Genomic DNA, 14,452 nt, shown 5'->3' on the forward strand with positions numbered 1-14,452 from the left:
CATTGTTCCCCACATCCTCCATAAAACAGAGTTATGCATCTTCCCAGGACATCTCTGCACCCTGTACATCCTTTTATGACTCTACTATGTAATGAATAAAAGTCTAGATTTCATTCACTATTCTAATTCAGTTACTTTAATCATCACGACACCCAGAGGTCATTTGAAAGGTTATGTGTAGGAAGATAACTTTGGGCTATCAGCAGCATGTACTAATAGCACACACACACACACACACACACACACACACACACACACACACACACACACACACAGATGCTCTGAGAGCATGTGACAACATTGCTAACCTGCCCTTAGAAATATAATCCAGACACAGCAACACAGCGCACTGATCCTTGACCTTTTGTGACCTTTCTCGATCATCTTTGCTCGGCAAGAAAGGGTCAACTGGTGAGCCTGGCAAAGGTTGCACATGCACATAGTCAAGTTGCAGCACTTTATGTAGGTTTTATCTACTCACTCTCTATCTCACTCACTCAAATAGAAAACACAAATTTGAAAGGGTGTCAAACATGCACTATATAAATGGCCACAGCATCAGGTTTTGGTGCTGACACAATACTAGAATATTTTATCACTTGTGAGCAGTAGCAGTAAATGATGTTCACTTCCTGAAGAGACGCTGTGGGCTGGATGAGCCAATGTGCAGGTCCTCTATCATCTATGAGGCAGGCAGGCAGGGAGGCTATATATATATATATTTATTTATTTATTTATTTTTAGGCCATGAGGAGGCTTGTGTGAACAGTGCTGTTGTGAGTGTTCATTTACTTGATGAAAACATGTTTGGAGTCTGAAAAGATTTGAATCATCTACAACATCCACTTCCTTTTCTTTCAGCAAAGAATTTAGCACCAAACCTGCCAGTTGATAGTTGTGGATAGTTTAACCTGGTTGCTCTGAAACTAAACTGTAAATGAATTCTCTTTCAGAAGTGTCTGGGTGTGAGTCTTTGCAAAATGAATACTTGGATCAAAATTAAACAACACCTACGCTTTGTGAAACCAAGTGACAACATACAGGGTGTAAATGACCCAAACAATGCTCATTTTTACCTTTATGAGCGGGTACTTTTATTTTGAAGGCTAAAAAACAGTGTTTTATTTCATATAGTGCATATTTTAATGACTCTATGATTTTGGTTTTGTAGCTGGTCAGATGGAGTATGATGCATTGTGAAGTAAACTAAAGTCGTCATACTAGCCGTCTTCACTAGCAGCGGCCTGAAAGTTTGCTCTTTCCTCAGGAAAAACGTAATGTGTTATTAAGTTGTCTATTTTATTTCTTTTCACCAGCTCTTACGGTGCATTCAGTAATGTGATGTGAAAAGTACAAGCATGGTTTCATTAAAAGACAAACTAAGCCATCAGTTGGAGAGCTAGAACCATTGTTCAGGCCAGTAGAAAACAGAGATAGTTGGTTAACTCTGTAACCCCTCCTACACAAGAGTTCCTCTTACTGACTACCTTGGCTTTGAGCTGTCGTCTTGTGATTTCTGCATTTCACTTTCGACATCTTCCGCTTTGACAGTTTCTGTGGAAGCAAGATTAGGCTCTAATAGGTCACCAGAAAGTGCAAATAAATGTGTGTGCGCTCAGAGAATACATCACACCGGTAGTATTTTCCATGGGAGTAGCGCAATGGACAGGATAATTGCTACGACACTATTCTTGTCAGGTAAGACAAGTTTAAACCTCCTGATTTTGTCTTCCATTGTGAATATATGAGAAGACTGTGCAGGGTGGCTGGAGGACTGGAGGCACTGTGCACTCTTGACAGCCTTTAGAGACAGACATTCTGAATTACTATTATGGTGTTGAATTAAATATAATTTAATGTCTTTAAATAAAAAGACACAACTTGTGTGACCACGAGAGAGACACATCAGGACCAACACAAACTAAAGCCCACAAATACTTATCAAAGGGTTGGAAGGCAGTAGGTGTGAAGGCAAATTTCACACCAGCCACTTTGTCACATTTTACACTACTGTGCCAACAAAGGCTGTACTGGTGACAAGAAAAAAGAAATACATTCAAATTCAAAATTCAAATTAGAAAAATCTTTATTGTCACCCTAACCCTAAACAAAATATTAGAAAATGTATAAAATACAGTAATACAGTAATACTATAAAATACCGAAAAAACACAGTGAAGACTATACACACAGTGTGGTAGTGCAAATGATCAGCAGTGCAAATGAGTCAATGGTAAGTTTTAGCAGCAGTGGTTATACAGTGAGGACACTGGACACTATACAGTGCACAAGGTAGGACATAATGACAGAGATGGGGGTGATGGGTGAGTGTGTGTGTTTTGCTGCAGTTGAGTGGGGAAGAAACAGTTTTTCAGTCTGGTGGTGTGTGCACGAATTGTCCTGTATCTCCGGCCACATCTTCACACTCCCAAGTAAATGTCCTCAATCCCAGGGAGTTGAGTCCACATGATGTACTGGGCCGTCTTAATGATCCGCTGCAGCACACTCTGCTCTCTCCCAGTGCAGCTAGCATACCACTAACAAGGTTAGCCTCATGGTAATAAATAATTATCTTTTCTCATGCATTGTAACGCTTTGAAATATACAAGATACCAAAATAAGTTGATATCCATCAGCTGTGTCGATATCATTTTGTTAGCAAGTAAAAGAATCACACTGACCATCTTTAGAAAACCTCATGTTGTGGCTAAAAAAGGAAAAAGGGAAGGTTTTGTTTGCGCAACAAAGATCACCCAATGTCAGGAAATCTAATGTGAAAGACCTCCTATGTGCTTCCATATAAAGTGCTGCAACTGTATCATTACGTTGGTCTCAGTGTTTTTTATGTTCTTTTCAAAGAATCAGAAATTAAAGGTAAACAGAAAGGCAGGTAACGTAAGGTAATGTTTTCTTAACCCGTGTATGGTGTTTGGGTCTGTGGGACCCGTTTTAATTTTCTCATCAAGAGCAAAATGATACGATTAACTATTTTTTCAAATTCAGACTCATTGGCCTTGACCCATTTTGATGAGTCTGAGTTTGAAAAAATAATTAGTTGTATAATTTTTCTTTTGATAATGAACATGAAAACGGATGAACCAATTTCATCATCCCACAGACCCGAACACCATACAAGGGCTAAATGAATAATTGTTCAGGGCCACTATGTTAAGAATGAGAACATTTTTGACTATAGCGCCCCATAGTGGTATTTTCACACTGTGGCAGGCATCAATTCAGTGTTGCGCCCTATTTAAGATGCACTGAAAGCAGCACATAGACGTCAGTATCGGAATCAGAAACACTTTATCTATCCCCGGGGGAAAATGTGTGTGTGTATATATATATATATATATATATATATATTTATTCTTATTTATTCCTATATTTATCTTTATATAAATATAACGTGCATCTCGTTGGAAATAATAATGAGATAATATAAGTAATATAAGTGTAAGATAAGTTTTCCTACAAACTAATTGGGATCAGAATAAATTTGAAGGTGCTATAATCACATGACCATTCTAAACAGATTCAGATTTTAAATTAGAAAAATGTTATGGTTCTTTCTTCTTCATTCCTCAGTGTTAAAAGCTGCACTTTGTTTTAACATTGATCCCGTGGCTTGGAATGTGCTGAGGAGCGATGCTCTAGGTTTTGGATACCAGGTGGTGCAGAGACGATCTGAGTAAGTCAAAGTGTGGATCTATTGGGTCTATTGTAATGACTTTTTTTTCTCAGCTGGCTCTTCTGTCACATGTGTGTCCCACAGCAATGAGCATTTGTTGCATTTTCAGATATAGAAAATATCAGATTGACATGAAGTAGCTTCACTGTGCTCGGCAGACAAGCTCTTTCACACGTTTGTCTGGTTTTATTTCCTCAGCTTGCTGGTCAGTGCTCCTCTTGAACAGTATTCATCAAGACGAAGGGGGCAAATATATAAGTGCTCCACCACATCCTGCGGTGAACTGTCATTTCCATGTGAGCAGCTTCTCATTTTCAGATGCGTCATATAAACTATTTAACAAAACGTAGATGATAAAAGCTATTTTAAGCACAACAATTCTTATTGCTTGTTGTCATTTAAAATACAACAAGCATTATGGGTTGGTTATTGATTCTTATGAGCACAATCTCCAGAGTTTTACTTCAGAAGGGGTCAGGACCTTGATACGATTTGAGAATATTTCTTGGAAAGATACAGAGATATCGCTCTTAGAATAATATTTGGTGTAAGAAGAAGTATTTTGACTTAACTTGCCAACAGATTAAGTAAAAGAAGAAAAACATCATCCTACCTGTTCCCACCACAGCCTCTACTGCTTTTACGTATTTCAGGACTCAATTACATGTGAGAATGAATATATTTAGCATTTAATGCTGTTGAAAATGGTCATATGATAGTTGACTCAGTCAGTTCTAGAGAGTTCTAACCAGACCAGAAAAGGCTGTGGGACGCTGCTGTGTAGTTTGGATACAGTGAGTATGAACTTATTAATGCTGCTAATAGTTATCAGACCACATAGGGAAGTGTTGTAGTGAAAGCTGTGGTTTTTATTGACTTTGCTGTTGTGTTTTTATCACAAAATGTCTCAAATTACTGCTCCACCATAACGGATGAATGTTTTCAATGCAGTGCCTGATTTTGCAGTCAACATGTCTCTTGGTTTGACAATGACAAGTGATCCCACCACACAAAAAGCCATGGTGAGCCGGTAAACTGCAGACATTCACAGTACATTGTTAATATCAGTGCAGAGAAAATCTTCTTAAGTATTTCTCTGTCTTTCTATCAGTGAAACCATCGCTTTGCATCTTAAAAATGCATTATTTAAGGATAGGAAAATAAGTGACAGATTATCTATCAATCAGGGCTTGACGTCATCTCTTTTCAGGCATGTGGCCCAACCATCCCAAAGGACTGCAAAAGTATCACCATGTACAACGGTGTATGCTTTCAGATAGATAGCTCTGATGTTTTTGGAGCTCCTGTTCCTTCTTCTCTTGAGGGTAAGAATGCCTTTAGGTTTTTCTAAGAATGTTAAACGGTCTAATCAAAAAGAAACTGGTGGAAGGAGTCTGGTTTCTACATACACTCATCATTTTACACACACAACCCAACATGCATGTCGATAGGAACCGGAGTATCAAAGTAGTTGGATTATTGCACCATGCCAAGAGGCTTGTCTGAAGTGAAAGGCACAACAGTACAGCTGAGCAAGCCTGGAGCAAGCAGTCGGGCAACATACCCACATGTAATTTCAACAGTTAGAGTGAGATCTAGAAATGTTTTAACTAACGTTACTTTAGGGGAAACTGTTTAGACGGTGATCCATTTCTTCTTTTTGACAGAGTGTCGAACCCAAGCAGACATTGCCTTTCTGTTGGATGGCTCGGGTAGCGTAACTTCATCACAGTTTGTAACAATGAAGACTTTTCTGAAAAATCTTGTCGGCACATTCGTGGGAAAAGATACAATGGTAGGATTGTGTTCACACTTGCCAGTTAAACCATCAAATGACTCAGAGAATTGGAAATCCAGCATTGAATGAAATTTTTCTTTTCTTTTAAAGAAAGGCCCCCTCACCTAAGCTTATAGCCACTGAGTGCAACTTGTTGCGTTGATTTTACCAAACCTCATTCCCTGAAGTATCCCTCAGTCCCTACAGTATAAGTGTTCAATACATGCATCCATTTATAATATACATAATCAGCTTTGCTCTTTTCTTGCAGTTTGCCATTGCCCAGTTCTCCAGATCATCCACTATCCATTATTACTTTGATACATTTAATCCAAATAGATGGCAAAGTCAAATTAATGGAATAAAACAATTAACTGGATCCACGTTCACAGCTGCTGCCATCCAACACGTTGTGTAAGTGCTGTCATGATGCTTATATACGCTTATTCATGCTGACTTTATGCACAGACAGGGAGTGAACAATATGGTTTTCTTAGATTTCTTAGATTTAACTGTGACAGCTTCATATTGTGATGTGATATTTTCCATCTCTGATATAATGGAGGCGTTCGAAATGCAATTTGCGGTGCTCACAGCATTAAAAATAGCATTTAAAAATTGCAAGGGCAACATCTGTTTCCAAAAACTATTTCTGTTTTGCTGAGAAATCTGGGAGATTCATACCTCAGGCACTGTATGAATAAAAACCAAATGATTTGTATGACTTGATACCACTGGAGGTAAGTGAGAAAATATTTATTTCTTGAATTTGGGTGAACCAACCCTTCCTCTACAGTTTTGAACATGTACTGAATGCAGATCTTTCTTTTGACAGTAATGATGTCTTCTCACCATTGAGAGGCGCCAGGTCAAGTGTGAAGAAGGTTTTGATAGTCATCACAGACGGAGAATCTAATGACCGGGGCAGTTTGCCAAGAGCAGCACAGTTAGCAGAAAGTAAAAACATTGTTCGATTTGCTATCGGAGTAAGTTCTCCCTCTCTCTCTCTCTATATATATGTATATATATATATATATATATATATATGTCTATATACACACATACACATATATACATATATATATATACACGTATATGTATATATATACAGTGGGGCAAAAAAGTATTTAGTCAGCCACCAATTGTGCAAGTTCTCCCACTTAAAAAGATGAGACTTTTTTGCCCCACTGTATATGTATATACATATATATGTATATACATATACATATATGTATATGTGTATATACTTTTGTTATTGACCAAATACTTATTTTCCACCATAATTTGCAAATAAATTCATTAAAAATCCTACAATGTGATTTCCTAGATTCTTTCCCCCCATTCTGTCTCTCATAGTTGAAGTGTACCTATGATGAAAATTACAGGCCTCTCTCATCTTTTTAAGTGGGAGAACTTGCACAATTGGTGGCTGACTAAATACTTTTTTGCCCCACTGTATGTATATATATATATATATATATATGTATAATAAAATGTATGATTTGATTGTGAAACTGTGTTCACTAGGTTGGGACAGCATTTACTCAACCTGCAGCAAAACAGGAACTGGAAACGATTGCATCTTCTCCCTCAGCAAACCATGTGTTTCAAGTAAACAGCTTTGACGCGCTTGAAGTAATAAGACAGAATTTGCAAGACAAAATCTTCTCCATCGAAGGTACAGATATCTGCCTCTTTATGAAAAAGTATAAAATGTATTAATGGAACTGTGGAATTTAACTTACATGCTGACAATGGTATCATACTGCTTTAAGAAATGTTGTGCTCATTTATGTTGTCATTGTAGGATCTCAGACAGGTGGAGAGTCACTGAAAATGGAAATGGCTCAAGATGGATTCAGTGCAGCTTTTGTGCCTGGGGTAATCCACCAGAAATTCACGGGGAAATATTGCTTTTGAAACACAGTCTCACACACGTCTCTGTGACACCCTTTATGACTGAAGAGCAGACACGCAGCTACACAATTATATAGAATCCAGATTTTTAATGGATGATGCATTCATCATTTTCTTTGGATGATGTTTTGTGGCAAAAAACACATTTCTGTCTAAATTGCAGGGAATTCAGATGGCTGTTGTTGGTGCCAACCAGTGGAGGGGAGGCTACCTGCAAAACACAGACAGAGGCGAGCTGGGGGCTTCCTATCAGCCTGATAATATACAGCCTGACAGTTACCTCGGTAAGAATATGACAGTAATAACAAACTAACACATGTGACCAGATGTGACCATGTATAGGTACTGCTCTATTGCAATCCTTCCCTCGTCTTTTGGAAACACGTGGATCAAATGTGACAAGAACAAGAAAAAGACAAATGAGGAATGATGAGTCAAATGTTTGAAGGCATGTGTGTAAGCAACATTGTATTTATTGTTTGAGTTTTTGAGTTTTACCACATGTAAAACACCATAAGAACTGCATTTTGAAAAATCCCTCAAAACGTATCAATCCCCAAAATTACATTTAAAGGTAAAGTAAAAAACCACAGTCATACGATTCAGAGTTGTGCAGAAACCAGTGAAATATTAACAAATGCTGGAAGTGTTAATGTAAAAATTGCACTGGTTTTACCAAAGGAAGGCCAATGCGAAGACTCTTGGTGGTCCCCAGACTCTAATGTTCAGGTCAGATCTCAAATATGTGGTTCACACAAGATAAGACAATATTTTGAACTGGAAGGATTGGGTATGCAGTGACTCAAAGCAAGGTTGTTTATTCTGTTAAATTCAACCAGTACGGTGTTATTTGTAGTAAGAATTGGCTGAAATATGTAATTTTCAACTTTGTTTCCTCTTGTGTTAATGATAATGTTTTGCTAACTGACACTTTTTATGAAAATGTGTGCAGTTTGTCTTCAGTTGGCCAAACATTAGGATACTTTGACATATGGCCTTGACTCTTGAATTGCAGGTTACTCCATGGCAGTTGCTAATACGAAGCAAGGCACATTGACAATTGTTGGTGCTCCAAGATATCTACATCGAGGAATTGTGATGGCAGTTTACAAAAACAGCCTTAGCAAAAAGATTGATCCCTTCCCGTGGCAGGTGTGTGTTTATAATCAAGATGGTCCTGATAGAGAATTTGAAGCATTTTATAAAAGTGTTCAATAAAAACAGTTGTCTCCTCCCTTTACGTAATCCTATTTATTGATAATTTGTTGCTCACAGTTTCAGAGTGGTGAATATTTTGGGGCGGAGGTTTGTGCCATGGACTTGGATGGTGACAGCCTCACTGACCTAGTCCTCATATCTGCCCCCATGTATGTGGACAATGACAGGGAGGGAAGAGTTTACGTTTGCATCTTGACCGATTTGGTAAATTACAGTTTTATCCAGTTATTTGTTGGTTTTTTTAATGACCAGGCAAGCATTAACTCTCACCTGTACATTTTCTTACCAGGATGTCGAGTGTCACTTAGATTCTCCATTAATACTGAGAGGAGATGCATCTGACAAAGGACGGTTTGGGTCTTCTCTTGCTGTACTGCCTGACATCAACGTGGATGGTCTCAATGATTTGGCCGTAGGAGCACCTTTGGAGAATGACGGTCAAGGCAGCATCTACATATTCCACGGGGAAGGAGGCGGAAGAATCAGTCCTGCTTACTCACAGGTGAGGGAGATCAAATAAGCAGCAGCAAACAGCTAACAGATCCAGTATGCATGGTGTTTTTTACAAAATCTATACCACTTTCAATTTGATTGATTAATTTTTTCCCACCTATATAGAGAATTTCTGCCTCTGAAGTCCAGTCAGGACTGAAGTTCTTCGGCATGTCCATCAGTCCGTCGTCTTTTGACCTCAGTGGTGACAATCTGCCTGACTTAGCGGTGGGTTCAAAGGGTGCAGTAGTCTTACTCAGGTAAGCCCAAGATGCTCTTATCCTGTAATATTATCCTCTGGTGATGTTCTAAACTTTAGTTTTGAAATATGCACAGACCAAAGAGCTATTTGTCATTCAGTCGCTTGGTTCCTATTTAGGACAGAACTGCTCAAAAATAACGGCTTGTACTTAAGGCACTTAAAATATACCAGATGTCAGTTTGGTTTTCTGTTGGATTATTGATCACAAAGCCAAAGGTTATTCACATGCATTTGTCTGTTGTCCATTTCCAGATCAAAGCCCATAGTAATGGTAGAAACTGCTGTGTCATTCAGCCCAAACCAAATCCCTACTCAAAACTCAGACTGCACAAAACCACTGGAGAACACAGCTAGAATCTGCTTTACCATGACCAGACACTCTTCACAAGACACAGGTTCCTGATTCTCTACTCTGCATCCATTTCAGTAACCTTACAATTAAACTCTATTAAACTCCATTAAATCTATTCCAGCTCAAGCACGGATTGGCTTTACTTTAACACTGGATGCCACCCGCAAGCCCCCAAACAACCGAGCTTACATCAAAGAGAAACAACGAGAGGAGACCGGATCAATTACCCTTGACGTAGACCGGCCCCAGTGCATCACAGTGGACTTCTTTGTTGAGGTGTGTTGTTGTTGGACGTACACAGTGTTCAAATCTGGTTCTATTTCTGGGCTCTTGAATGATTTCAGCAGAACCTCCTTCAGCCCAGAGGTTTAATGTGGAAAACCACAGACTCTCTCACACTGAAAAATCCACATGCCTGATGCTCACGTTTAAAAGTTAAAGAATCCAACCCTCACAACCTTGACAAACACAGTAGAGCTCTCTTCTTCTCCCGCAGGCTTGCCCAGAAGATGCTCTCAATGACCTTAACAACGAACTCAGGTTCACCTTTGAGGGTGTCCCTTCTGGCTCAAAACTCAGCCCAAGTCTCGCCCAGCAGGCTCAGACAACAACCTTCTATCCTGTAAGTCATCTTTAAAGACACCCTCCTGTGTTGGTCAGCTTGAACTTGATGACTCTTCTAACATGTGGTCTTCATTGTCTGTCAGAGTATTAGCTGAACAACAAAGTCTGGACTTTGTTTAGTTTGCCTGCTTTTTGTGAATTCTTTTCATAGTGTCCATGTACTTGACCAGCGTCATGCCATTCGAGCAAAGTTTGATTGTAATTTTATTCACCTGTAAGAGCTGGCAGTCAGACTTGTAACTGCTGTCTCTTTGTTGGATGTTTGCTGTCACTCTTTGTGAACTGACGTGGTTTACTTCACACTCTCTTCCATAGCTAGGGTTCGAGATCAACTGCGGCACTGACAACACATGTGTAGATGAAATTAATATGGATTTCAACTTTGTCAGGTGAGTCAAAAAAGTGAAGCATAACTTGGATGTGTGGTCACTTGTGTGTGGTTTTTAGCCACTCTGTTGTAATGGCCTGTCTGTCTGTCGACCGTTCAATCAGTCCTTTACTTGCTAGATGGTTCTCAGAGGATGTCTCCCAGAAATCTCCTGATTGTCCTTTGAACCCACATTCTGTATTTTATTTGTGGTTTTACTCGATATGCCTAAAAAATTACTGAATAGTTTGCGATGACATTTGGTACATACATTCATGATCACATCAGGATGGATTGTCATAATTTCTGTGATCCCATAACAGTTCATCTGGTCCCACCATCGGGTTAAATGTATGTTTTTCCAGCACTTTGGTTTATGTACAAATACCTAAAAATCTAATGACTTTCCCATTAGCCTCTGTCGGTAAACATGCTGATATTAGCAGTAAACTCAAAGCATCACTGTCCCTCTTAGTCCTCCTGTTTTCCTCTACAGTAATTTTTTTCTGTCCTAAGGCCCTCAGTGGTTAATGTTGGCATTGACGAACTGTTGGATGTCACCGTCTCAGTGGATAACACAGGGGAAAACTCATACAACAGCCGTGTCATTCTCACATACCCTGCCGGACTCTCTTACCGGAAGTTTACAGTTTCGCAGGTAAGGTGCTGGGGTCAAGTCGGCTACAATTCATCTCTGGTCGGCTGCTTTCTCAGGCCATGCTGTGATTCTAGTTGATGTGTGCTTTTGTTTCTTTAAATATGTTTTTAATGAAGGGAAGAATTGAGTGCAGCTCCTTGGACAGTGAAGATGGATTATCACGAGGCAAGACAGACTGCACAGTGGACAAGCCTATTTTCAAAAGCAGCACTAAGGTTTGGTCTTTGTACAGAAGGATCTCTTTTCAGTGCTGTGAAGTCAGTCAGGAGGAAGCAATCTGATCTCTTTCATTTCATTTTAGGCATTCTTCGCCGTCTCCTATGGGATTGAAACCAATAGTCAACTTGACAGAAGGATTTTTTTCACTGCAAATGCTACCAGGTACGATTCAGCCGCCTGACTTTAAACACAACGATACGCAAGTGTGCATGTGTGCAATAGTTCTATTACCATTTATACAAATAATTTCACCACTCTTTTAGTGGGAATCAGGTTCACTCCAGCCTGAGCACACTCTACAAAAGGAAAGGGATTGATGTGAAGTACAGCATTTTTATTACAATTGAAAGGTTTGTGGTGTTCAATGTAACACAAAATACTTAATTTGTACAGAACTTTTACGTTGACATTTTATAACCTAATATTTGTCAAATATTTAATGTCTGTTTAGTTCCCTCAGCTACAACAATTTCTCTTATGGAAAGAATGACTTGCAGAAACCAGTCGAACAATCAATTGTGGTAAAATATCTTATAACATCACAATATCAGTAATGGTTTTAAAGTTCATTCACTTGATTCAGACTTGAATGCTTGGTTAATACCTACCACTCTTCGTCCTTTTCCTTAGGTTACAAATGACATCAGAGCACTGAATTTCACTGTGGTGATCAGGGTGCCGGTAAAGCTCGGTGATAAAGACATCTGGGTGGATTCGAGCAGTTTGCAGGTAATATGTGTGGGAACTTGTAGTTACTGAAACCATGAAGTCTCAAAAGTGGCCGTTTTATGCATCTACAGCCTCACAGATGGATAGATGTGGTTATATGAGGACTACATATTCTTCTCTGTGAAACTCATGTGAATTTCAGTTTCCAGGCTGCCAAACAGACAAAGATGAAGAACCTATTGTCCAAGATTTTGTTGCTCAGATAAAGAACAACATGGTGGTGGTAAGTACACCTCTACCATCTATGAGTAAGAATTTAACTGGTTACATATTTAGAAATGAAATAACATTTTTCACATGCATATTAAAAGCGGTTTCTAGAACTGGAGTTACATCCAGGTAACTACTATTTTTTCATCGCTGTTGCGGTTGCAGGCCTGACTACAGCTTTCTCTGCTTTCTGCCTTCTTTTAAATCACCCACAGGACTGCTCTGTAGCCAGGTGCAGTGTGTTTAAGTGCAGCAGGTTCATGGGAAGACTGGAGAGTAAAGAATACAAAATTTCTGCAAACCTTAGTTCTGGATGGATACAGCAGGTAATTGAGGTGCATGTATGATAACAATGGTAATAAATATATAGTGGTAAAAAGATCAAATCCATACGTTCATCCCACTTGTAATTTTTTCTCAGATTGGCCTCCAATCTGCCAAAATCTTCTTGACCAGCACAGCCAGTCTGGAGTACGACAGAAACCAGTACATCTTCTTTTCAACAACGTCTAATCACAACCCTCCTGTTCGCAAGGTGATTACGCATTGTTTTTGCTTATTTGTGATTTGAAAGAGCTTCAGTTTGATCCACATTCTGTCATTTCATTTCTCTCAGATTGAGGCAGAGATAGAAGTGTATAGTGAGCCAGACTTCACCAAAGAGATTGTCGGAGGATCCCTGGGAGGTTTGGCTCTACTGGTTTTACTCACCGCTGGCCTGTATAAGGTGAGACATTGTCACACACTGTTTATTACACTGTTTTATGGAGGCGCTTTCAAATACAGTATATATTATGCATGTTTTTATATGACGTTTTTTTTTTTTGCACCCTCAGGCTGGATTTTTCAAGAGTAAATACAACGAAATGATTAACAATGATGCAGGAGAAGCAGGGGGTGATGAGGCTGTACCCACACCAGAATAACAATCTCTCTGATCAGTTTATCTGCACCATTACTCAGAAGTAATCTTTTTATCTTACACTGAAACATCTTGCCGTTTTTAGAAAGACGTGTCTCCACTAACACTTTGGATTCATTAAACTAAAAAGCTTGGCAGTGTCTGAAATCAGTCCCTCACTGTTTCCTATGACAGAGGTTCCTAACCTGGGGGTCAAGACCCCAACAGGGGATCACAAAATGAATTGAAGGGGTCGTAAGATGATTTCCATGTTAGGAAGTAATACTGTATCGTTTTATCTCTTCAGGCTCCTAAAATTGTTCAAATAAAACTGAAAAAACCAAAGATCTAATAATTTGCATTATGGTGCTTAGTAAGTTAAGATTTCAAACACTGTATAGAGCATAAATTCCACTCAATTTGGACACAAACAGAATGGTGGATTTTGCATTTTAAAACATACAGAGAGTAATTCGGACACAGCCCAAGTGATCCAGATGTGTGATGTAATGTGGCAAGAGTTTTACATTTTTCTAATCTAAATTAAACTAAATAATCCATTGTTGGTGAAAGATATATTTCTGCATTAGGTAAGTCTGATTAGCTGGAGTTTTGTTTTCATTTTGTGTTGTGAAATTGCTGGAATATGATATTATATGCTTAAGAGTCCCTCACTTTCTAAAAATATCTGTTTTATAATTTTAAGTGAATTGCTTTGTTTTGAAATAAATTATAAAATGTACAATATTGATTTGCAAAAAAGACATTTGGTTTATGCTTCATCAATATTTATTACATATGTGATTAAAATTATATTTCCCTTGTATTAAATTAAGATTTTACTTCATACATCACTCATAATCACAGTTTTATGTAGACAGACAACTGAGGTATACTGGAAGACAATAAATAACAAAAGGTCCTTCGTTTAACTGGATTTGGTGACAAACATTTCCCTGTACAATTATATTTATAGAAATGAATCATCATACTGCACACTAAAATACCTTCTCTTGTTATAAAAATATAAACTTAG

At 38.6% G+C, this 14,452-nt stretch overlaps 1 protein-coding gene across 1 annotated transcript; it reads left to right on the forward strand.

The window, feature by feature from the left end:
* Window positions 1–1,644: 1,644 nt before the first annotated feature.
* LOC139220291 (integrin alpha-X) lies at window positions 1,645–13,761 on the forward strand. Its single transcript, XM_070852367.1, has 30 exons — window positions 1,645–1,698; window positions 3,588–3,690; window positions 3,889–3,986; window positions 4,642–4,712; window positions 4,901–5,015; window positions 5,358–5,485; window positions 5,739–5,881; window positions 6,303–6,453; window positions 6,995–7,145; window positions 7,275–7,348; window positions 7,548–7,668; window positions 8,400–8,536; window positions 8,660–8,806; window positions 8,892–9,104; window positions 9,221–9,354; window positions 9,609–9,751; window positions 9,830–9,984; window positions 10,205–10,330; window positions 10,648–10,721; window positions 11,216–11,357; window positions 11,474–11,572; window positions 11,659–11,738; window positions 11,840–11,926; window positions 12,028–12,097; window positions 12,207–12,305; window positions 12,448–12,528; window positions 12,731–12,841; window positions 12,937–13,050; window positions 13,132–13,242; window positions 13,352–13,761. Exons 1-30 carry the CDS (start codon window positions 1,662–1,664, stop codon window positions 13,439–13,441), a joined length of 3,405 nt encoding a protein of 1,134 aa, XP_070708468.1. The 5' UTR covers window positions 1,645–1,661; the 3' UTR covers window positions 13,442–13,761.
* The last annotated feature ends 691 nt before the right edge of the window (window positions 13,762–14,452 follow it).

This window comes from Pempheris klunzingeri, chromosome 20 (genome assembly GCF_042242105.1).
Source record: "Pempheris klunzingeri isolate RE-2024b chromosome 20, fPemKlu1.hap1, whole genome shotgun sequence".
In the NCBI taxonomy this organism is placed as follows: domain Eukaryota; kingdom Metazoa; phylum Chordata; class Actinopteri; order Acropomatiformes; family Pempheridae; genus Pempheris; species Pempheris klunzingeri.